The 25625-nt window shown below is 40.9% G+C and overlaps 1 protein-coding gene across 1 annotated transcript in view; it reads left to right on the top strand.

Moving 5' to 3' along the window:
* The window catches only part of Galntl6 (polypeptide N-acetylgalactosaminyltransferase like 6), a 1205609-nt gene that overhangs the window by 1128239 nt on the left and 51745 nt on the right, over positions 1–25625 (top strand). Inside the window, exon 10 of the mRNA XM_004640251.1 lies at positions 25031–25147. Within this exon, the coding sequence (XP_004640308.1) occupies positions 25031–25147 (117 nt within the window). The remainder of the gene's footprint in view (positions 1–25030; positions 25148–25625) is intronic.

Below are 25625 nucleotides of genomic sequence, written 5' to 3'. Positions count from 1 at the left end.
TTCTGCCTTGCATTACTAAGCATTACTCTTTCCCAGGCTAAAGATTCAGTGGATCATTGTGGAGTTTTTCTGACTATCCGCTCTCCTTCAGGTGACCCTCTAGAACTACGAGCTCACCTACCATTTTGGTTCCCTTTTGCCATTCTGCATCTATGAGTGGGTCAGGCCCCCATCACTAAAGATGGGCCATGAGCACCTTGGACACAAAGCTGTGCTCACATAGCTTATGGCCTAGAAAGGTCCCATGAGTGGACCCAATTTTCATAATTTTGGGGCGGGCACACCACTCACAGTGTGCTGACTAAATCTAGGGTTCTTGAAATCCTCTCAAATGAGTGTAATGACTCCTGGTGAAACCACTTCTCCATGGCCACATAGTGTGGCAGGCCACGGCAGAACTGGGACATCTTGTCCCTCCGTAGCCCCAGCCTGTGCACCCCAATGAAGAGCAAGATCATAATTTATCCCTCACATTAATGGGCTACCTAACCTAAGTGCGTAGAAATGAGCAAACGAAATTACTATAACTTCCAAATTAAAATTAAGATAATTCATAAATGCTAAATATTTGTTAACTTGCCTCAATCTTTTATTGTATCAACATGAAACGAGCTCAGTCTGCCAAATGTCATGTACTTTGTGCAGCGCCACAGTCAGAATAAATAAGAAATGGCCTGTGTCTCTGGTCCTTGTCAGTTAGTGCACATTCTCGATCTTCTCAGTCCCCGAACAGGTCTCCTTGCTCAGATTCTAGCTCCAGTACTTACTGGACATCTCGGAATCATGCAGGCTATTCTAATTTTTCTTGGTTTTCTTGGCAATAAAGTGAGATACTAACTTCAGTAACTCATACAAAGCCCTTACCTCAATTTCTAGCTCATGACAAGTAACTAACAGAAGTCACCTGTCAGCACTGTCACAGATGGTAGTACTGATAAATAGTGACGGTAGTACTAGTGGCAATTCTTGTATCCAAATTAACAGCAAGCAGTACCTAGAAAGTTTTTCTAAGAGCTTCTGGCCATCTTTCAAATCCAAAACAATTCACAATTGCCCGTAAATTCATATATTCCATAGTTATTAATAATAAAAAATTAAAAGAATCCATATCTAAGGGAGAAACTATATTAAAATACCTTCCATGCCAAAATGAAAGCAAGCAAATAGTCTTTCCTGAAGGAAACTCTGTCTTCCTTAACAGATTCAACTTTAGGGTCATCAAGATAGCTCAGCAAACTAAGCACCTGCTTAGGCGAGTACAAGGACCAGGGTTTGATCCTCAGCACCACATGCTGGTGCTGGCCCACTCCCAGGTCTGCGGAGCTGACTACTGACTGGGCATGGTGGTACACACCTGTAATCCCAGTGCTGAGGAGGCTGAAAACAAGAGGGTCACTATGAGTCTGAGCTGTGTATTGAGACCCTATACAAAATATATAAATGAAAAAAGATCCAACGTTAGTTGGCTTCAGTAGTGTAGACCTATAATCCTACACTCAAGAAGCTGAGGCAGGAGGATTACAAAGTCAATATCAGTGTGGGGTATATGGCTAGTTCAGATCCAACCTGGGCTACCTAAGAAAGCTGAGAGAGAGAGAGAGAGAGAGAGAGAGAGAGAGAGAGAGAAGAAAGGAGGGAGAGAAAGGAGAGGGAGAAAGGGATAAAGGGAGGGAGACAGGGAAGGAAAAGAAGTTGGTCCAGTTTTCCATAAAATGTTCTGGATAGAAGTTGAAAGCTAAAAATAACCAGAAGGGCCTGGGAGAGGGCTCAATAGAATAAGCCCTTCCCTGGCAAGAGCAAGGGCCTGAGTTCAATCCCTGGTTCAGCCAAAAAAAAAAAAAAAAACAGAGAAACTGAATATGGAAAACTAAATTGTTTACAACAGTATCAGATTCACACCACTGTAGGCAGTGAATGAAAGGTGAGGTTTCACATTCTTATCTGTCTATACTTAACTTAAGCAGAGCAATACAATAGTGCCCCACTTTTTAGATGTTCTTTCCTCTTCCTTGTTCTCCTCTATCTTCTCTTCTCTCCTCCGAAAATGAACTATAAATTGCCTACAGAACTTAAAATGCTGGTTTTGTGTCTCCCAGTTCATTCTAACATTTTCTCTGACTTTAGGAAGTGAGACTTGTGACTCAGTGACAGAATGCTGATGATGCAACAGGAAAGCCTGGCTGTGGAGACCCCAACTGCACACTGAGAATATAATCTTGGTTAGTTTCTTAATGAAACAATATGGGTTGAAAGGATTTCATTTCAGAGAGAACGGGAGTAGAGACAGAACAGAAACAAGAATGCTAACACCTTCTGCTGCAGCTGGAGCTGGTCTTACCTTCCTGTAGTAATCCAAGCCCTTCTGGCAATTTCCAGTCAATTCTCCTTCCTAAAACAATTACATGCCCAACATAGAAAAATGGATAATGCTTTTTAACTTCTCTCCTCCTGTGCAAAGCAGGCACCTTCCTGTGTGACCCAGGCTTGGTTCTAAGCACACTGAGAAAACTGTATTTACCCAGGGGCTGTATTGAGCATAAGTGTCGCCTAATTTTCATTCAACAGCAATGGAGCTGATTCCTGCCTTGTATAACCTAACATCCCTCCAGAGTCAAATGCTTGGCATCTTCTCTTTTATGAATTTATAGAACACAAAAATCACCCTCCCAATAACTGTCAATAAGCACTGCAAGAAATTTTGGTAAAATGCACATAACATAAGAAGTTACCAGGCTAAGCAGAGGCATACCAGAACAGCAGCATTGTTTGTGTAGCCATCTCAGCTGTCTATCTCCAGATTGTACTAGAAATTGAAAATTGGTGCCCAGCCTTATCACTCAGCTAAATGTCATAGAGTAAGACTTTAGAAAACAGAAATTTATTTTATCACAGTTATGGGCATTGGAAGTCTGAGGTCCAGAGGCCAGCATGCCAGGCTCTGCTGAGGGCTTGCTCTTTGGCTTGGAGTCACCTTGCTCGTCACTGCATGCTCAGGTGGCCAGCAGTATGGTGCAGTGATGGGGATAGACCTTCCAGCCTTTCTCTTCAAGGAAGGCCAAAAGTCTCACTGGGGTAGGATACCATCTTTAGAACCATATTTTAATTGCTTCCTAATAATTCTGTCTTCAAATACAATTATGTTGAGGATTAAGTCTTCAACATAGATGGGGAACAGAGGACACAATGCAGTCTATTGCAATATTAAACAACTCACCTGTTGCCCAGTAACTTCTGTTTCTATTTTGTTTCTATTAATTTGACTCAAGTATCTCATGTAAGAGGAGTTATACAATCAATTTCCTTATGAACTGGCTGATTTCATTCAGCATAATGTCTTTCAGATTCATCCATGTAGCATGTGTTAGAACATCCTTCCTTTTAAAAATTGAGTAGCATTCCATTCTATGTAGATGCTGGGTTTTCTCTCCTCATTCAACCCGCAGTGGACATTTGAATTGCTTCCGTCATTTGACTACAGTACACAACATTGTTGTATGCATTTACATAGAAATGCATATCTGTTGGATTTCTTGTTATATAGGTCTTGCTTTATCTTGGTCTTAACTATCCAGCAGAAAAGTATAAAAACGAGGTATATAAAGTAAAGCATATCAATATGCAGAGCTATGAAAGGCTCAAGTGAACAACTTCTGTAGATAACCCACTACTATTGTGGACTGTTGGACTGTGCTGGATTGTTTTGCTGAATTTACGCACCTATAGTATTTAGATGCCAGTGGAATACCCATTTCTGACAGGACTAAACCATAAAAGGGGATACAAAGAAAGGACCATTTTCTATCTGTATATTCAGAATAGTTAAGATAGATATACAGCTACTTTCACTTAATTCAATGAGAAGAAAGATTTGTACTAATAGTGTTTGGACAGGATATCCTGTCCACATCTTGTACTATGGATAACCACTAAGAAGATAACAATGTACAATGTATTAATTATTCAAACTGTCCTATTAATCAGTTTTGAAACTATCTCATTGCTATTTGTTGCTCAATAAAATAAAATTTTAAAAAATAATGCTGGTTGCTTGGGAGGCTGAAAACAGGAGGATCACTACAAGTCCAATCTGTGTACTGAGACCCTGTAGACCCTGTACTAAATATATTTTTTAAAAATGAAAAAAAAAAGAAATATCTGTTAGGGTTCTCAACATCAGTTCTTTTGTGCGTGTACCAGAAATGCAGCCGGGCCTCTGTGGCAATGCCGTGCTGTAACTTCAGGAGCGTTGCTGTCCTGTTTCTCAGAGAAGCTGCACTGGTTTACGCTCTTCTACATTCCCACGAACACTGCACGAGGACTGCATCTTCTCCTTGTCTTTTCCAACACTTGTTGCTTTCCTTGAGTGTTTTCGGCAGTCTTCATAATGGACAAAAGGTGTTGTTTCACTGTGGTTTCTATTTGAATTTTTCTAATGATTAATAATGCTCAGTGTCTTTCTGTGTACTTGTAGTCGTCTGTACATTTTCTTTGGATATATAACTGATCCACTCTTTTTTTGCCCATGTTGGCATTGGATTATTTGAGGTTTTTGGTCTGCTTTGCATCTTAGGAGTTCTTTTGATAGTCTAGAGATTTGCCACATGTTAGATATGTAAACTAGAAATATTTCCTACCATTCAGTGGGCTGCCTGATGCTCAATAATATCAAGGACTGTAATGTCTTTATGGGTTATTTGTTTTACTCTGAAATTTTTTAAATCATTTATTTATTTATTTACTTATTTGATACAGGATCTCACTTCACAGCTTAGACTCCTAGTGATCCTCCTGTCTCTGCCTCCCCAGTGCTAGAATTACAGGTGTGTGCCACTATGCCCGGATTCAGTGGCCCGCATACACGCATGGAATTCCCAGGTCAGCTGGGCATGCAGTACTAGGAATCAAACTTGGGACCTTGCACTTGCCAGGCAGACACTTAGACCACCGAGCTATCTCTCCAGCCTGTTTTGATTTACTTTGAAAGAGGATCTTGCTTACACAGTTGAGGCTGGCTTTGAGCACAAGACACTATGTAACCCAGCTTAGCCTCAAATTCACAGCAATCCTCCTGCCTCAGCCTCCCAAATGCTGGGATGACAACATGGCCTTTGATGCCCTAAAAGTTTTTATTTTTATGGAGTGATATTTATCAATTTTTCTTTATTGCCTGTGTTTCTCATGCTATATCCAAGAAATCTTTGCCAAATCCCATGTCCTAAACTTTTCTCCCTACATTTTCTTCTAATAGTTGTATAGTTTTAGTTATGACAACTAGAGCTTTGATTGGCTTTTGAGTTAGTTTTTACATATGGCTAAAAGAAAGGATCCAACTTCATTCACTGTCTATGGACAATGAATTTCTTAGCATCATTTGTTGAAAAGACTGCCCTTTTTCTACAATAAATGATGCTGACATCCTGCCCAAAATAATTTGACCAAATATGCAAGTGTTTATTTCTAGGGGTTGTTGTTTTTGTTGTTGTTGTTGTTGTTGTTGTTGTTGTTGTTATATTCCAATAGTGGATGCGTCTCTTTCTCTATTATGGGCCATACTGCTTTAATTACTGTGTAAACTTTGGAATCAAGAAAAGTGAGTCCTCCAAAGTTGGTCTGTTTTTCTTCAAGATTATTTTGGCTATGCAGGATATCTTGAGAGTTCAAGTGAATTTATTGATAGATTTTTCTATTTCTGTTTTAAAAAAAAACTACATTAAGATTTTGATAAGGTAAGAGCTGGCGAGATAGCTCAGCGGACTAAGCATCTGCTTAGGCAAGTGCAGAGACCAGGGTTTGACCCCAGGTACCACATGCCGCAGCAGTCCCACCCCCAGGCATGCTGAGCCAGCCACTAAAAGCAGGTGTGGTGGCCCATGCCTGTAACCCCAGTGCTGGAGAGGCTGAAAACAGGAGAATCACTATGAGTTAGAGATGTGTAGTGAGACCCTGTATCAAATACATTAAAATAAATAAATAGATAATTTTTAAAGAGTTCAATAAGTAATATGCTGAATCACTTTTATTAATATTTGAAGTGTCTTTCCCTCTATTTTTGTCTTCAATTTCTTACAGCATGCGTGGTATTTCAGCCAAATATTTGGTACAGTATTTCAATCAAATATATCCACTATTGTTGTTAGATATCCTGTCACTGGAACAAAATCCCTGATGCCCAACACATTGAAAGGTCTGAGTTTGAGTTTGGCCCACAGTCTCCAAGGTTTCAGCCCATGGTTAGCTCCAAGGCACAGATGTCATGCAAGAAGGAATGGCAGAGGAAAGCTGTAACCCATTGCACCTGAGAAGCTGAGAGACAGAGAAGGAGGGCCAAAAAGAAAGAGGCCTGAGACCAGACAGCCTCCCAGGCTGTGTCACTGACATGCCCAGAAGTGTGCTTCACTGACCTCCCAGGAGTCTCTGAAGCTGATCAGTTGGACCATCAAGGTCACTCATACTTTCTTCCCAGGCAGATCCAAGCTGTAGCCCCGCAGGTTCCGCAAGCCTCTCAGAGCTTTGCTTTTATGTCGTCAGGGCAAAAAATTCACACAGCAGCAGCCCACACCAGAACAGATGGAAGGTGGGAAACTAGAGTAGGCACTCTGCTCTTGGGGCGATATTGGACTCTACTGACCTCAGCCCAGGCTTGTCCATGTCTTCTCATGAGTCAATTTCATAGTTCCCAAAGTGGGTCTTGATCATTTATCCGGTGACCAGTCAGCCAGTGAAATAAATATTCCCGTGATTGAAACCCAGAGAGAGCACGGAAGTCTATAGCAGGCGTTTGTGGAAATTTTGCAGCCTTTTGAAGTCCCAACACAAGATTTGGAATTCAAGGTCTAGCACTCATTTACTACTTATCTATGTGTTGTGTGGCGCTTGACTGGTGGCCCAAAAAAGACATGTCTAAGTTATGTTTAATTTCCAGGAACTATAAATGTAACTTTATTTAGAAAGAAGATCTTTTCAGAGAGCACTAAGAAAATTGAGATGATATCACCTTGGATTATCTAAGCAGTCCCTAAGTGGAATAATAACAGTCCTTGTAAGAGGCACTCAAAGAAGAGACACATTCAGAAGATGAGGAATCTGTGCAAGGACAAAGGCAAAATTTGCAACGAACATCCACAAGCAGAGGAACGCTGGCAGCTCCCAGAAGCCTGCTGAGGGGGCAAATGAGTGAGATTTCTCCAGGAAGCACAGACCTGCCAGCACCTTCATGTCAAACTCTGACCTTCAAACCTTTGGAGGAAAAGTCCAGCCACAATTTATGGTTATTTTTCAGCAGCCACTGGAAACTAAAACACCTTGCTTTATTATTCTAAATATGACATCATAGAGTTGTTATAATGCTTAAATGAAATAAGGCATGGAAATCAAATGCATGAAACCTAACACAGAGAGCTCTCCATAAGATAGTGGCTGTTTTTACTTGCTTTCACTAAGTGCCTGCGGGCATTACAAATGAACAGAGGATGCAATGCTGTGTCCAATCGTGCAGGTGGAGACATTCAGGGAGAAGAACTGATTGAATGTGGAGGCTTCCAGTGGTAGGTGAGTGTACAGTTGTGGACAGGTGCTTAATGGAAAGCGTGTGGTCATTTTTTTCTTCAATGAAGCCTGTGGGGTACAAGAAAAATAGCACACTGTTCATTCCAAAGAGAAAAAATCAAGCTCCCATGAATTCATATATTATTAGGGAGACAACAGAAAGCTATGTACCTCCTTAAGGACCACCAAGCATATAAACAGGAGCACTTCATGTGCCAAACTTTGTGATGATATATGTGTATAATTTTTGGAGAGTTCACAGCTTTTATCAGATTCTCAAAAATATTTGTAACCCCAAAATGTCTTACATCACCTACATAAAATGATACTGATAGTTTTAAATGAAATAACTGAACTGAGCCTCAAAAACTCAAACCAAGCAAATGGCCCATACTGCCAAAGGGGTCCCTCGTTCAAAAGTCATCGCCAGAGTGTCACCTGGGGTACAATTCCAGAGCCAGGAGGCTCTGAGTCAGGAGCTGGGTAAGGGGTTTCAGGAATGAGTAAGTGGACAGCGAGAGGATTTGGCGTGATTGTGATATTTTGAACAGGCGTGATGCGTATGAAGAAACAGAAAATAGATAGAAATGTGACCCACAAAAAGTTCTACCAATGAACTGCTTTCAAATCATCTGGAAAATTCAGCATTGAATGAAACTTCCTTATGAAGCGCTAACATTAATTGCAACAATACGAACAAACAGCCATCATGGTGATTCATCTTATTCATCACACGAGAAACTAGGAAAGTTAGCATTTGTTCTTTATTTAAAAGTTAGGGCTAGATAGCTCAATGGACTAAAGCGCTTGTTTAGGCAGAGCTCAGCGGCCGGAGTTCGGCCTGGCGTGCGGTGCCAGCCCGCCCCTCAGGGTGTGCTGAGATGGCGATTGAGTCTGGGCATGGTGGTGCATGCCTGTAATCCCAGCGTTTGAGAGGCTGAGAAAAGGAGCACCAGTATGAATCCAGTCTACCCAGTGAGACCCTGGAAACCCTATACCAAATATGTATTAAAAAAAAAAAAAAAAAAAAAGTCAGCCAGTTATGAGGGTCAACGAGATAGCTCAGCAGACTAAGAGCCTGCTTTGACAAGCGCAGGGACCAAAATTGAATTCCGGGTCCGTGCGCTGCACCAGCCCCGCCCCTGGGGCATGCTCAGCCAGGGGCAGCGTCCCCGTGTGGTGGCACACACCTGTGATCCCAGCGCTGGGGAAGCTGAAAACGGGAGGATCGCCAAGCGTCAGATCTGCATAGTGAGACCCTGTACCAAATACACAACTGAAAAAAAATTATAATAATAAAAATAAAAATAAAAGGCAGTTATTGGGGCTGGGGATATAACTCACTGGCACAGCACCTGCCTGGCCAGCATGAGGTTCTGAGTTTGATTCCCAGTACCAAAAGATAAACACATAGATAGATAAACAGATAATATTCATTTACTGAGAAAGTACTACGTGTAATGGACTAAACTGTGTGCCCCCAAATTAATATACTTAAACCCCCAGTTGGTTATATCTGAAGATAGAATTTTGAAGGAAGTAATTAAGATCCCAAAACGTCCTAAGAGCTTTCCCCTAGCCCAACAAGACAGGTGTACTCCTATGAAGAAGAGATTCCAAGGGGCAGGTCTTGTGAGGACACGGCAAGAGGTCTGCCAGCCGCAAGTCAAGAGAGGTCCTAGGAGAAACTAAATCCCTTGATACGGGATTGCCAGCCTCTAGAAATGAGAAATATTTTCTTGTTGTTGAAGCCACCTAGTCTGTGGTGCTTTGCTTCAGCATCCCTAGGTGACGGATACAAGAGACACCCACGTCCATGACGGGTGCTGGGGTGACACGGATTATTGTGGCACAATTCCACCTCAAGAAAATACGACTGACTTCAAATAACTGAAAGCCACTGCCAAAAACAGAACCTGGGCCTGTGGCTCCCAATGTCCCCCAAAGTTAATCCAGCCGGAACCAGCTGGCTGTTTAAGTTGTCCACGCACTAGATGTATCAGAATAGACTACAACCTATTTACTGGAAAGCTTCTTTTGTTTTTCCTCTGTGCTGTTGTTTTGGATTTTTCTCTGTTTGATTCTGTCCTATCATTATCTCCCAGAAAAGCAATTAATCATATCTTTTGCCACCTACAGTTACGTCACCGTGCAACCAAAGCTCAAGCAGATTATTCTCAAAACTTGTGTCTGACATGACTAACTGCACTGAAGAATGTGTGAGGAAGGAGATTGAAAAAAAAAAATCTGGGGCCAGGGAGATGGCTCAGTAGAATAAGCGCTTGCCTGGCAAGTGCAAGGGACTGAGTTCAACCCCCAGTTCCACAAAAAAAAAAGAAAAAGAAAGAAAGAAAGAAAGAAAGAAAGAAAGAAAGAAAGAAAGAAAGAAAGAAAGAAAGAAAGAAAGAAAGAAAGAGAAAGGAAAAGAAAAGAAAAGAAAAGAAAAGAAAAGAAAAGAAAAAAGAAAAGAAAAGATCTTATATCAGAAATAAGTGTGAGATTGGCATTCCCAGCTTTTGAGATAGTTACACTAGCTATTCCCTAAAATCATGTCCTGGGATGACATCTCTGATATTAGTTTGGAAGTAGTGCCTTTGCTTGTATATGAAAATATTATTTTCCTATCCATTTTCTATGAATTTCACTAGCTACAGAAAACAAGGATGGCATGCTCACCAGTGTGACTTATATTTTAAAAATTAGCCCTTTAGGACTACAACCATGTCATTCCCCATGTGTCTGATTTTATAACAGGAGGAAAGAAGTAGAATGGAAATATTTTTTTTACCACCTTTCAGTTTTCAGCTGTACAAAAAAGAAGGCCTACAGAGAAATATTGTAGGGGAGTAGTGTGTATTCCAATGCCAATTGGCATTTCCATTTATTACTTTAAAAAGCCAAGTCATCTCTTTCAATATACTATGTATAACAGCAGTGAAGCAGATAATAGGGAACTCACATTCAAGTTACTTTTGCAAAAATAAAGATAATTTGCTGGATTTCCTTAGCAGATGGGCTGTTACACTCAAGCAAGAGCACCTACTTCCTTAGAGAACTTTGAAAACCCAAATTATCATTCTTACTATGGAGTTCGCTGCCACTCTTCCCAGAGTCAAAGAATCATACTCTTCTCAGAATGAGCCCCGTAATGTGGATCTCAGGTCTTCATTAGTTAACAGTCCTCAGTGTTGCAGAAGAGGTTAGCAACTTGCATTAGGCAAGACATTAAACCTGCCCACATTCTGATAACCTGATTTGAATGCAAAGGGAGAATTACTTTTTTCAAAACATCATGTTATGTGAATAATTTTTCAAGGACTAAAAGCATTTTATCTTCAAAACCTGTGGCTATTGCCCTTGGCTTTGAAGATAACATTGGATGTGGCTACTTGTGATTTTACTACAATTGGAACAAATCTTAGATTTACTGGGAATGTACATATGAGTCCAACTACTGAAAGAAGTATATATGTTCATAAAATAGCAGTGCAGGAAAAAAATGACGAGAATATTAAGTGTCAGCAAATTAATTAAAAGAGCATGTTCTTGCCCAGAACTATGTGGCTCCTTCTGAAGACCTGTCTCCATGCCACTTTTGGAGTGACACTGCAGGAGCAAATGACCAATCATTTCTGCCTGTGACTTGAGAGAGGAGGGATCACACCACATTCACAATACACAGGCCAGCTTCTACTCTGGCCTGCTTTGTCTTCAATGCAGCATTCCCTTATTAAAACCTATTGGCAAGGCTTAAATTTGTGTTCTCAGAAGCATGGAAATTGCTCTCCTTAGACGTTCTCTTTCTGTACAAAATACTGAGAAACTCATATTCAACTTTTGCTTCATGCCTTTCTTGACTTCCACATATGTTTTAATGAATTCTTCTGTAGTTTTCTATAGTGTTTTTCTTTAACTTTCCCTGTAGAATTTTCCACCAGATCTCATTTTTCCCCTTCTGTATTCCTTTCATTTATTTACATGAGGTTTTTAAAAAAAAATACAAAATGGTTAAAAAAAATTAGAAACAATACAAATTTGCATTAGACAGAGTAACAGAAATTCAGGAATGGTTGTCATGTTGCATGATGCTGTCTTCACTTTTGCTACAGAGACTCAACAATTGGGATCTCATCTTCTTGGAAAATTTCTGCGCATCAAAAGAAATCACCAACAGAGTAAAAAGAAAACCCACGAATCAGGAAAAAAATTATAGTGGATTGTCCCTCAGACAAAAGACTTCTATCTAGAACATATCATTTGAAAAAAAAATCAGGGCTCCAAAATTCAAAGACCCAATCTGAAAATGGACATCTAAGATGCATACACACTTCACAAAGAAAAAGGAAAAAATGGCAAATAAATATATGAAAAAATGTTCAACATCATTGGTCATTAGAGAGATGCAAATTAAAACAATGCTGAAATACTTACCACTTTATGCCAAAGAAAATAACTAGCATCTAGAAGCCAACCATCAACAAATGCTGGAGAGGCTGTGGGGGGAAAGAGAACCCTTTTCCACTTCTGATGGGAGTGCAGACTGGTACAACTATTATGGAAAATCTGTGTGGTGTGTCTCAGCTACTCTTCTCTCATTGCTGGGAAAAGTACCTGATACTCAAAATGAAGCAAAGGTTTATTTAGCTGATGGTTAGTGGAGGTTTCAGTCCACACTCAGCTGGTTCCAAGGCAGAGTGGCACAAGGCACCAAACAACCTTTCATGGTGGTGGCAAAGAGCAGAGAGAAAAATGAAGAAGTAGCAGCAGCAGCAGCGATGATAAAAGAGGGAAGTCTGCCTCCCTAAAGTTGCATTCAAGCAGTCCCCCCACCAGGCTGGGAGCAGTATTTACACCCACAGTCCCAGTGGATCATGAGCTAATCACAAACTCCAGAAGTCTGCCCCATGATTCCATGAGGCTTTAGGAGGACAAATACACACGAACTATAACATGGAGATTACTCACAAAGCTAGGATTGGAGGTCCCATTCAAGCCAGCTATTCCCCTCTTAGATATTTTTTCTAAAAGAACTAAAAACATCATTCCACAGTGATGTAAGTGCACCCATGTTTACAGCAGTGTAATTTGTCATAGCCAAATCCCGGAAGCAACCCAGATAAATGCCCATCAACTGAAGAATACATTAAAAAGTTGCAGTATTTTTACACACTGGAGTATTAATCAGATATAAAAAAGGTAAATTCAAGGATTTTATTGGTAAACAGATGTAATTAAAGACTGTATTGGTAAGTGAAATAAATCAGACCTGCATGTGCAAACATCATATCATCTCACTAGTGTGAGAAACTGAAAGAGTAAATAAAATCTGAAAGGTATGATAGATACAGTTTTCTTAAATTACAGAAGAAAAGGATTCAAGTAAAACACTTATCCCTATACTATGTCTTGCAACTTTTCTTTAAAATGCCTGCTTTCATGTCTGTGACACCATCCAGTACACTTTGTCTCATAACATGGGCATGTATAACTCCATCAAAGCATGAATAATTGTCAGCTGAGCCTTCAAAGCCCTGCTCAGCCAAGATAGCTGTCACTTCCTCCTCACTGGTTCCAACAGTGCATTCATGAGAGAACTTACAATAAAATATTTCTATTCTTGAGTTCATGAAATTAGAGCATCAAATCTTTAGGAAAGAATTCAAGCTTACTAAAAAAGAATTTGGTTGGGGGTTAAATTTTTATACAGATTCTTCTATATCCTCAGCTTTATGTAGTGTAACTCCAAACTTACAAATCTTTCTCCTCATTAGAGCAGAGCAAGGGCTGCAAAAGCCCCCTCCCAAGTAGAACCAGGAAGTGTGGTCTGCACTTGCCTGTGGAACACAGAAGGAGGAATTTCCAGTGAGGTGCATAGGTGAGGAAAAAGTCACCACTTTTCTGGCATTTTCTAGATTTCCTTCCAGAAAACTCAATATTATTTTAAATCTAGGCTCAAAATCTACCATCTCATACAAAGTTTAGGTGATGGCTCCTTCTCTCAACCCCACACAATGCCCTTGTTGTTCTACCAGGGCCTCTCCAGAGCTGAATGACTTAACCAGGTATTTTCTGCTTGCATCTCATAGACTTTATTCTTACTCTTCTATTCCTTGTAATATCTCTGAGTATTCAAGTGATTTTATCTCTTACCTTGCTTCATTTCTCTAAGTAAATCAGACTCTGATCTTATTTTTTACATGATCTCTTCTTTTCTAAACTTAAGAAGTAGCCTTCTTTCATCTCTATGTATTCCTTTGAGCTCAATAAACCACTTGCCTCAGATTTATCACCCAAAATTATGCTTTTCTAATGAATCAATTATAGCATTACTATTACATGGTATGAAGAACACAGACCAGGAATCGGGGACATGGATACAACACCTGCCTACCATCTCATTATAGCATCTTGGACAAATTACTTACTTTCTCAAAACTCCATGTGGTAGTTAATACATTGTGTCAACTTGAGAAGTTGGAAACTTGGCTGGGGTGGCTAAGTGACTCCAAGTCCTAGGGCATGGAGGCCCCTCCCTAGGGCATAGAGGATCCACCCTAGAATGACTCAACACAAAAAGGATACAAAGGGGAGTTGAGGAAGGATTTTGCATGCCACTTCCTAGGAGGAGCTCTAGTCTTCTCAGTCAGTATGAAAGGAAGGGAGAGAGGCTTGCTAGATGCCATAGCTGCTGTCCTTCCCTTTGTTCTCTGTTGTTTTCTGCCGCCATGAACTCTGTTCTCTGTTGTTTTCTGCCGCCCATCTGCCATGTGCCAGTCCTCCCTAGAGCCAGCTGAGTATGGACTGAAACTTCCACTAACTGTTATAAATAACCATTTCCTTCCTTAATTTTGGGTGCTGGGTATTTTGTCCCAGAAACAAGTGAAAAGTAACTGAGACAGAATTTGGTTCTGAGAGTGTGGCCATTGCTGTGACTATACCTGACAATGTGGATTAGAGCTTTTGGGAATAGATTATAGAAAGAGATAGAAAAGGTTTGGAGATGTTGCATACAAGTGAAGAGCTGGGAAGCCTTTGGGTCTTCTGTATGGGAGATTCTGGTCAGAGCTCAGAAGATCAGAATGCTGATAGAAATCCTGCCTGTAAAGATCAGGCCTGGCACGTTTCTGCTGGGATGAATGGCTACATTGGTTGTGTGACTCTGGATGATTTGTGTTATGGCTTGACAGAAAGTTTGTCTGCATTTTGCTCATATCCAGAGATTTTGCCTGAGAATGAGATTAAGCATAGTATACGAGTTAATCTAACAAAGGAAATTTCAAAGCAGTTGAATGTTGAAGCAGTGGCATGTCTATTGTTTGGAGCTTTTAGTCAGATTTATGTTGAGAATCAAGAGTAAAGAAACCAGCAGGATGATTTAAAATGTGAGTTGGCCAGAAGCAAAGCACCAGGAAGGCTGTGGACTACAAAGATAGACTGAGATCTCCATTGATCAGGAGAAACAGGAGTCTAGAAAAGATGTCCTGAGGGCATCACAGGAGGCCTCAGGTCTCTGCCCTTTGACGCCTCAGAACTGCAAGAGTGAGGGACTTTGCTTTGAGGAAAAAGCCACAGTGCCCTATGTTCCAGAATGGAGGCTGCAGCCATACCAGGTTCCACAATGGCAGTGGCATAGAGAATTTGTTCCTCAGAATTAGAGTCAGAGTATTCAGCAACCCCTCCAGCCAAGAGAGAAGAAAGCCTGACTACTGCTCCAGCTGGCATCAGACCTTAGCATCATCTACATGGCATTGGCTTTAGATGCATGCAGAATTCAGTAGTTCTGAGGGTAAGAAGGCTTCCACCTAGATTTCAGAAGGTCTGGGAGGCCAGGCAGTGTGCCTCTGGTAAGGCAGAGTGAAAAGACTATTCAGTGAAAACCCCAGAAGTTTGGAAAAGCCAGGAATGTGAATTTTCTGAGGAAAGCTGCAAAAAGGAAGTAAAGCAGGCCTGAGAGAGAAGGCTTGGAAGCTACCAGCAGAAGTGTCATAGGGGTGGAGCCATGAAAGGCTTTGGAGCTCACAACTTGTTACAGATTGCTTCAGATGTTCCACATGGAACAGATGTTCCTTGTAGAGGAGTTAATGTTTGCCCTTCTGGATTTAGAACTTTTTTTGGTCCCAATGGTTTGTATCATGCCGTATATACCTTTTTGAATAGTAATGTTTATCTTGTGCCTTTGAATGTTGAAAGTGTTTCATTTTTCATTTGTACAGGAGCTCATAGCTAAGAGTTTACCTTAGGTCTTTGAGGAGCCTTGGTACTTGTACTTTTTGGCAATGCTGAAACTTTTAGGACTCTGGCAACTCTTGCAGATAGACTAAGTGCCTTTTGCATAAAGGATATGCATGAGTCTTTGGTGGGCCAGGAGCAGATTATGGTTCTTAAGAATTGTTAAAACTATGCTATAATATCCAAATTGTGAAATGTTAATAATAAGCATAATAATAAGCATGTCTTTGTATCTTAAAGAAGTATGTCTAGTTACCAAATTGACAAAGGGTAATTGCTTCTTGGCCTTTTGACTAAGACCAAATGAAGTTCCCAAGGGGTGGACTGGAGTGGTTTATACACTGTGTCAACTTGAGAAGTTGGAAGCTTGGCTGGATGGACTCAGTGCCTCCATGCCCTAGGATGTGGAGGGCCTTCCCTAGAGCATGGAGGCCCCTCCCCAGGGCATGGAGGTCCCTCCCTAGGGTGTGGAGGGCCTTCCCTAAAGTGACTCAACACAAGAAAGATACAAAAGGGAGTTGAAGGATTTTTTATGCCACTTCCTCTGAGGAACTCTAGTCTTGCAGTTAGCGTGGAAGGAAGGGAGAGAAACTTGCTAGATGCTATAGTTGCTGCCCTTCCCTTTTCTCTTTGCTGTTTTCCACCATCATGAACTGCTGCCCTCTGCCATGTGCCAGTCTGCCTTGTGGCCAGCTGAGTGTGCAATGAAACCTCCACTAATTGTGAGCTAAATAAAACTTTCCTTTCTTAATTTGGGGTGTTGGAAATTTTGTCCCAGAAATAAGTGAAAATACTTGAGACACTCCAATTCAAGTGTGAATGAATGGATAGCATTAGAAAGCAAAATGATGATTCTGAAAAGCTTCAGTTGAGAATGAAGCAGGCTAAAGAGACTTTTCTAATTTCCTTTTGTCAGAAAAGAGATATTTATCTTAAACCCCAAGAGAAGCCATGCATTTATACAAGTTTTCTTCTGTATCTGTTTATGAAAATCATATTGTTTTGGTAAACAACCCTTAACTTAAAGTACCTAATTTGATGCAAGACATGTTTTACAAATAATACAATACTTAACTCTGAGTGTCTTTTAAAAAAGACTATTGGGAGCAGAACATACATAATGAAGGCCCTCCAGTGATATTTATGCCATAGGCTCATCTTTCTCTCGTGTAATGGAATCCAGCCTTCTGAAATAACTAGCTCTAGTAAGTCCCAGGACAAGGGAAAAATGCCAAAGCAATTACATCTATGGTACGTTCAGAAGAGGAAAGTGTGCACATGACAGGAAGAAAGTTTCTGTGGGCATAATTTCAAGGGAGGATGGTAGTCAGTCTCCGCCAGCAGTCAAGGGGCACCACTAGCATGCAGCAATTAGAAATGAAGTGGGTCTATTTGAACAAAAATGCTGTGGTGGCCATGAGACAAAAAAACTTAAACAGTAAAAACTCCTGTAAAGACAATAGAACATTTTATTTTTTTGTATTTATATACCAGGAATGACCCGCCTCTTTGAGCTTTCAGTGACACAAGCAGCCCACCGCAGCACACATATAGTATGTTTATCACTACGGTTACATACTGCTTTTAATTTCTAAAAGAACTTCATAATTTTTAACTGAGTCTCAAAGAAATTACATCAGAACTTACATAGAATTCTACTCTCAAGTCCCTCTATCCCCAAAATGTCTTATTTTTAATTTTGGTTTTCCCTTGTATATACATACCCCGTCATTATCAAGCTTCTTGGAAAAGAAGCTTCTGTTTATTGACTAATTTTAACACCCCAGTTTTCCTCAGTGTACTTGACAATCTGTCTTCTGTCTTTATTTACCTCACCTTAGAAACTCTGAATGGTCACTGGTAACCTCCTTGCTGCCAAATCCAACCACTTCCTCCCAGTTTTCCTTCTACTTGACCACTCTGAAATTTGAAGCTATTAACCCTTCTGCCCACCTCTTGAACTTCTCCCCATCCTCCTTGGTTTCCTTCTCTAGCTACCTTTGCTTTGTTCACTGCTATAGGAAGGTCTTCTCCAGAGTTTACACACCAGTTGTCTCATCTTGCTCCATATTCCATGCATGAGTGGTCTCACATAAGTCCAGGATTTCAATGACTACTTCTCTGTGGAGTCAAAACCTAAGATAGAAATAATGCTAGTAATTTGAAGAAGGAAATCTTGACATTAAAAAAAAATAGCTACTAAAGGGATAAAAGAGGTCTCAAAAGAGCACAGAAGCAGCAATTACAAAGAGCAGTAACTGACAGGAACACTGTCACAGGCCTGTAATCCTAGCTGCTCTGGAGGCTGAGGTAAGTTCAAAGCCAGTCTGAGCAACTTAGAGAGATCTTGTTTAATTTTTTAAAAAAATTAAAAATGGCTGGGATGTAGGTCAGCAGTAGAGAACTGGCCTAGCATTAAAAAATAAATAAATAAAAAGAAGGATAATAAGCATTGTTGGTTAAGAGAATACGAGTAACTCAAAAACTTAGAAATTCCCCAGGCCTTCACCTGCCAAGGCTGACCCCATTGGTATGGTTGACTGGCACAGGCAAGCAGTTAAGTAGTAAGGAAAAAATCTGCAGGATGTAGGATGTAGCAGCTCTTTAATCTCTGGAGACCACTCAACGCTTCAACCCCAGCCCACACGCCAAACTGCTGACTCCCAAAGAAAAAATAAGTACACAGGCCAGCCAGCCAGTTCAGCAGATGAAAAAGCTTAGGCAAATGCACCCCTGGCCTGCCATGCCTTTCCCACCCCAGGGGCACATTGAGACAGAGATTGAGATTGGGCATGGTGGTGCCTGCCTGTAATCCCAGCTCTTGGGAGGCTGAAAAACAGGAAGGATCACTACAAGTCTGATCTGTGTAGTGAGACCCTGTATACCCTGTACTAAATACATTTTTAAAAAAAGCACACACACAAAATAAATGCAAATTAAAAACCCTGAGATTTTGTCTGACTCCTAAAAAAAGGGCTACCTTCAAGAAATCAGTACTAAAAAATGCTGGAGTGGGGACAGTCAAAAAAGAACCCTTCTCCATGGCTGGTGGAAATAAAAACTAGTAAACCACTATGAAAATCAGTATAGAGATTTCTCAGAAAATACAAAGAAAAATTCCATTCAACCCAACTAATTTTTATGAGTTGAAACGCTTACTATTAAATCATACTACCCAGAATGATTTACAGATTCAATGTAATTCCTATGAAAATCTCATAGAACTTCTTTTTTTTTTTTTTTTTTTTTTTGCAAAAATAGAAAACTCATCCTAAAATTCATATGGAACTTCAAGGAACCCTGAATGTTGAAGATAATCCTTAAACAAAGAACACATTTGGAGAATTCACATTTCCTAATTTCAAAACTTAGTCAAAACTACGGTAATCAAGAAAAGTGGAATGCACGTAAGGACAGACATACAAACCAATGGAATAGAATAGATCTCCAAGAACTAAGCCCTCACATACATGATCAAGTGATTCTTGATAACCATGAAAATGTCAAACTACTGTGAATATGAGAAACAGGAAAGAAGAGGAAGACAGTGAGGCAGTCAGTATCTAAGACCAGAATCTACCAAAAGCATGAATAGATTAGGGGTAAAGAAAGGAAGGCGAGTGTAACAGTGGAGCTGTTACCTGGAGATCTTGGAGGACTAGGAGTGATGCTATCAAGATCGACTGGTGACACAGACTGAAGTGACAGACCAAGTCCTAGTCCAGTGAGGTGTCTTTGCATTTAAACTGCCTGTAGGACATCTCAAAGGATAATGCGATGTGATCTGTCTGAGCTATTACTCCAGATACTTACCATTGTAAGTGATTCAGCTAAAAACAAGCAAATAGTAGCTGACTTTCCTGGCCGCCTACACTATCCTAGGCACTGTACTTCCATTGCGCCACATCAGTTCTCCACACCTCTGAGGCACAATTGTCCTCATTTTACAAATTTTACACTGAACCATACCAAACAGTTTTGCATTCTCTAAAACGTTCCTCACTGTTTTCATGAAGACAGCACTGAAAGTGAAAAAGGAAGGTTCTGTCCCTCCCAAGCCAAGCAAAAGCAAAGCCCTTAAAGGCCAAGAAGGTGTTGGTGAAAGACACCACAGCCACAAAGGAGGGGAAAAAAAGGATCTACATGTTATTCACATCTCAGCAGTTCAAGACACGGAGGCTCCAGAGGCAGCCAAATATCTACAGAACAGTGGGAGAACCAAGCTTGGACACTGCCATCACCAAGTTCCTGATCGGCCATGAAGAAGAAAAAAGAGAAGCACACTCATGTCCTCATGGCCATCAAGGCAACAGGCACTGGATCAAACAGGCTTTGCAGAAGCTCTGTGGCCCTGATGTCACCAAGATCGATACTCCAACCAGGCTTGGTGGAGAGAAGCTTTACAACTGCCTACAGATTAAGATGTTTTGGATTTTGCCAGCAAAATTGAGATCATCTAAATTGATCACCTAGTTATATATTTTTAAATATTTTAAAGAAACAATAAAGGCTGAGGTGTAGCCCAGGGTACAGCACAGGCTCAGCAGGCACAAGGCCCTGAATTCAATCCATGAAACAGTACAGCAAGTTCTCTGTACTGTCAAACTTCAGTACTTGTGCTCATTTCTGAAACCTACAGCTAGAGCACTCTTCCTTTACCTCACTCTCTAGATTGATTCAGTTTGTCCTCCAGGGTCCCTCCTATGTCATCAGTTCTACTAAGTGCCCCAAGCTGTCCTGTCTGAGTTCATCTTTCTATCTTCAGTTTTCACTTGGCAGTTAATCTCAGTACAAGCTGACCTATGAATGTTACCTTTCCAGCCAGGCTGGAACTCCTAGAAAACAGTCCTTTAAACCACACTCTCTTTAACTCTTTTTTCTTTCTTTTTTCTTTCTTTCTTTCTTCCCATCTTACCATCTTTCTGTCTTTTCTTTTCCTTTCTTGTTTTGTCTCTCTTCATTTCACTTCGCTTTGCTTCGTGGTTCAGCCCTGGAGTGCTGTACATCAAGTCACATACCTGACCCCTTTTATCTTGAGGTCAGAACTCCCTAAGCTATTAGACAGGGTTTAGACTTAGGTTCTTTGTCATTAAATTTGTACTCATACTTCTCAGAATTATTTTCCTGTGAATGTAGAATTTTGAAAAATAGACAAACTGAGCTTCGAAGAGCGGTCTACGGCTAAAGACCAGGGAAGCTCATTTGTACCTGAGCTATTACTCCAGTGAGGCAGTCAGTATCTAAGACCAGAATCTACCAAAAGCATGAATAGATTAGGGGTAAAGAAAGGAAGGCGAGTGTAACAGTGGAGCCCACACCTGCTAGGTCTCCAGGCAGTTCTCTCCATCCTGCATCAGTGTTTTCCAAGCTCACAGAATATATTAACCTTCTAAAATCATCCACACCTTATGAAGAGCAACACTGTGATTCACTTTGCCACATTAAAACCTGACAGTCAGAAATATTGAAAATGTCCACTCTCTGAAAGGTCCTGACTGGACCAGCAACTGCTCAAAGGAGGACATCAATTCTTTCTAACTCCCCATCCTAAATCCCGCATCTAACACAATGTCTTGACATAGCTGGGACTTTACAAATATTTCTCATATGAATAATGAACTCACTACTTCACGTTAAAGACCTGGGGCCATCAGAGGAAATGAGCTAACCATGCACTCCCAGTTGTCAAGGCCAGGGCATCTCTCATTTCAGTCAATTGAATGATCTAGGCCACGTCTACCAGCCACATTGATTTTGCTTCTCACTCCCTTTCTATTAAATTTTGTAAAATAAAAGCCTCCTGGTTGGGGATGTTAAACAATGTCAAAACTGAGCCTGATGCCTCTTGAATCCCTGAAGAAAGCCTTACTCCCTGCCAGACCTTGTCCTAATCCATACCCAGGAGGAGTTTATCTCTATAATTTTGTCATACATAGTGATTCCCTTTTCACTCATTTTCTTCCTCTCCAACTCAGTCCTGTGGTCAAATCCTACCTCACTTTCTAATCCTCTTCAGCTTTCCTCAGGATTCTTCTACACAGTTTTAATGATGTCAAGCCCTGAAGCAGGACATCAAAGAGATGAGACTGAAAATTACTTCTTCTGTCATAGACTTATTCAGTAGTCTATGTCCTGGATATGGGACCCATATATGTGTGTAAACACTTTATCTTCAGCCATAGGCCATAAGCCCATGTTGTGTGCTATAAATTGGAAAATATTTTATGAAACTTTATTCAATCAAATGAACAATGTACACTCTCAGTTCCACTGAAATTTTATTTACCTATGTCTCTTGATGGAGTTGGTCTTAGGTGAAAACAAAGAGGCTATGAATATGTGCTGAAGAGATGGTGACAGAAAGATAAGGGGGAGAGAAGAGGGTGACAATGGCCAGTTATTACTCTTGTCCCCAGCTGCCTACCTTATCCTGTACTGAACTTTCAGCATTTCTTCTCTAGAAAAACTTCCTGCTGGAATTTACACAGATGTAGGCAATTATGCCTTTGAAACTTAAAATTTGGCTTCCAAAGCAGTTTATCTCATTGTCTACACAGATGTCATTTGAGTGAGAATTTAGAAAATTCGAGAGCTTAGAAAATGGTATCCTCCATCCCTGCCAGTGCCCTTTTGAGCCCAGAATATTTCAAAAAAAGATGAGGATCTCCAGGAGGCTGGTGTGTATCCATAGGCACATTTGACAGGTTTGCAGCTCATTGTCTCTGGCTTGTGTGAGTTCTTTTCCAAGAGTTAAGTGCCGCTGATGGGTACACACCAAGGCCAGCTTGCATACAAGGACAAACTTCTCCCACAGTAGCCAAGCACTCGTGAACCTACAAGCAGCTGCCCCCTAGCAAGCCCTGCAAGTATAGTTCAGAGCTCCTGGACTCAAGTAGGAGGAATAACAGTGCCCTGAAGATGCCGTAGACATGTAAACTGAACACTTGCTCTCTGAGTGTGCCTGTCAGGAAGGTGGCACAGGAATGGAAAAAAAAAGGCTGCCTGGAGTTCTGTCAGATGGCTTTAAGGTCACAGACTGCTTCAGGAAAACATCACATGGGATTCAGATAAGAAACAAACCAGCACCGATACAGAGTGGCCCAGCCTGAAGACAGCAACAGCAAAAGTGAACCTTCATACCATGGCTCTGCTATAGGAAGACGTCATCCCACATTTAGAAGTTGGTCTTACAATAGGTTCTTTGCTTGGTCTGGGCAGTACCAGGGTTCAAGCCAGGACCTTGCACATGATAAGCAAGCATGCTATCACTGAGTTATATCTTCAGCCCCACACAAATAATAGTTTCAGTTTGTCTTCCAAAATTGCAAAGGAAATGTCCTTCCTGGTACTTGTTTTAGGGAAGATGGAAAAAAGGTAAAATAAGTTAGGAGTCAATTAGATGTGTTCTGGTGACCTCCTAAATTCATTCTTTATCTTTCATGATTTCCCATTATAATAAGAACAGAGAAACAGTCTGTTGATAAGCGCTAAGAGGCAATATTTTTCCCTAACTTGGAATTCAGATCTGAAGTTGATGGGCTCAGGAATCATGCAAACAAAAGTTCTTGTATGTATCCACCTACGGTTTTGTGTTTGCTTATTTTTGCAAAAATGTTCACAGTGTTCCTCAGATCTCAGAGAAGTCTGCAGGCCAAATCAGACCAAGAATTGTTGCCCTACAAACAACATTATTTCAGACCAAAAATTGTTGCCCTACAAACAACATTATTTCAGACCAAAAATTGTTGCCCTACAAACAACATTATTTCAAATTCTTCGACATAAGACAGTGACCTTGAAACTACAAGTCCTGTAGTGGAAGCTGAACCCAACCTGTTGCCGAATTTCCTGAAACTGGTACCACGACAGTGATCCTCAAATACATTATACCAATCTCTACTCCAAGGACAAATGAAACATGAAATAGCTGCCTCCACCACACTGTCCCCACCCAACATCATTTATTGTTTTCATGGTAGCCAGCATTGCACACAAAAGCTTTCTCTGTTTCATGGCCCCAATCCAATAAGAATAAGTGTTCTGTAGTGAAGAGACCCCCCACCTTATCCACTCATTCTAGGCAATGGGAGCTTCAGGAAAACAATCAGTTCTGCCCACCTTATTGTTGCTTCCATCCTTAAACATACATGAAGAGATGATCATAATGCAGGGTCGCATGAAAACATGAAAAGAACTGAGAGGACAGACTTTATCTAGCATATACATCAAAGTAGCAAATTATAAATAATATTTAACTGTACTACAGGCTGTGACTGGGATGCCCACAGCTGGCATGGCGAACTCTGCAGGCAGCAATAAGGGACAGATGACCTGTCTATCCAGGCTCTGCTTCGGTTGCTCTCGCTTCCCTTTGTACTTTTCTTTGTCCACTCCTTTCCCTTCAGGGCTAACCTAAGGGAAAGAATTGCCCTTCTCATTTACTCAGGCTTTAGGCAGGGAATCTTCATTCAGTAAATATTTCAACAATAATTGTCTTTCTTCTTTTGCTAATCCTCTAGCAAATATGTCCAGCCCTCAGCCCAAGCACAAGTTTATTTTTGTTTTTTTTTTGTTTGTTTGTTTGTTTGTTTTGTTTTTGTTTTAGGGATCGAACTTAGGACCTTGAGCATGCCAGGCAGGTGCTTATGCTACTGAGCTATCTCCCTGGCCCCACCACACACATGTTTTAATGGAAATTTTTAGAAGTATGTTTTGTTACTTATACACATTAACTGTCCTATGCATTTTATATAGAGCCAAAGACAATTCCTCTTCACTCAGCGCATGCTAAGCTAGCTAAACTATAAAAACAAACATAGATCCCAACCATCATGACTCACTCTCCTGCCCCGCCCCCACAGCTGACCTGCATCACCTGCCTTGGATTGGACCCCTCCACACTAGGATGGTAACAGTAGAAGGAACACAAAGCAGGATGGAAAATCTCAAGCTAAGCACCACCTGGTAAAGAGAATGCTCCCATTTTGCAGAAGGGATGAACTGTGCTCCTCCCCATGTTGTGTGAACTTCACCCCGATGCAGTTCTGGTGTTAGACAATTTCATGCTGCTTCACATGCTGACTACATTCTATTCAATTTTCTATTTTTCCTCCATACATTGCATACAAATTCCAGCCATCATTCTAGTTATATAATCAAAACCACACTAGTTTATCACCCAATTATACTAAGACTGCCCAGTGAGGCCAACACAACTGCTTAGCCCCATGCTCAGCATCCTCTCTTCTTTCCACAGATTCGGAACGTGGCAGCAAATCTCTGCGTAGACAGCAAGCATGGTGCGACAGGGACAGAGCTGAGGCTGGACACCTGTGTCAAGGATGGCTCTGAGAGGACATGGTCTCATGAGCAGGCATGTGAGAAGTCACGGGGTGGAGCTCGGGGGGCTGGCATGGATGGGTAGAGGGGACGAGACAGTGTGTGCAGGACCCCAGGGGAGGCCTTGGTTCTGTCACCAACCAGTCCTGCAGTTCAGTGAATCACTTTACTACTTTTTCTGTTTTTCCTCAGAGCAGTTGGGATGATCAGCTGAGATAAGGTAAAAAAATATGCTTGAAGCTGTGGAAAAGAAGGTAGAATTGTTTGCTAGTGCTGAGCTCCATTTCTTTCCAAAAATCATAGTTTTCAAAATGCAGAAAGACCATAGAGTGCTGGGAAAGTCTTTCAACCAAATTTCATGGTCTTAATGAAAGACTGTTGTTCTAAATTTGGGAGTTCACCTAATCTTATGTGTTCCTTCTGACTGCATATTGAAAAAAATACTTTCCAGGGACCTCAACTGATCATGTGAGTGCTAGTTTTGTAGCAGGTTTTCTTTTTTTTTTTTTTTT

Source organism: Octodon degus, unplaced genomic scaffold (genome assembly GCF_000260255.1).
Source record: "Octodon degus isolate 3935 unplaced genomic scaffold, OctDeg1.0 scaffold00121, whole genome shotgun sequence".
NCBI lineage: Eukaryota > Metazoa > Chordata > Mammalia > Rodentia > Octodontidae > Octodon > Octodon degus.
The sequence above is the reverse complement of the archived record's forward strand: the minus strand, read 5'-3'. Positions and strand labels throughout refer to the sequence as shown.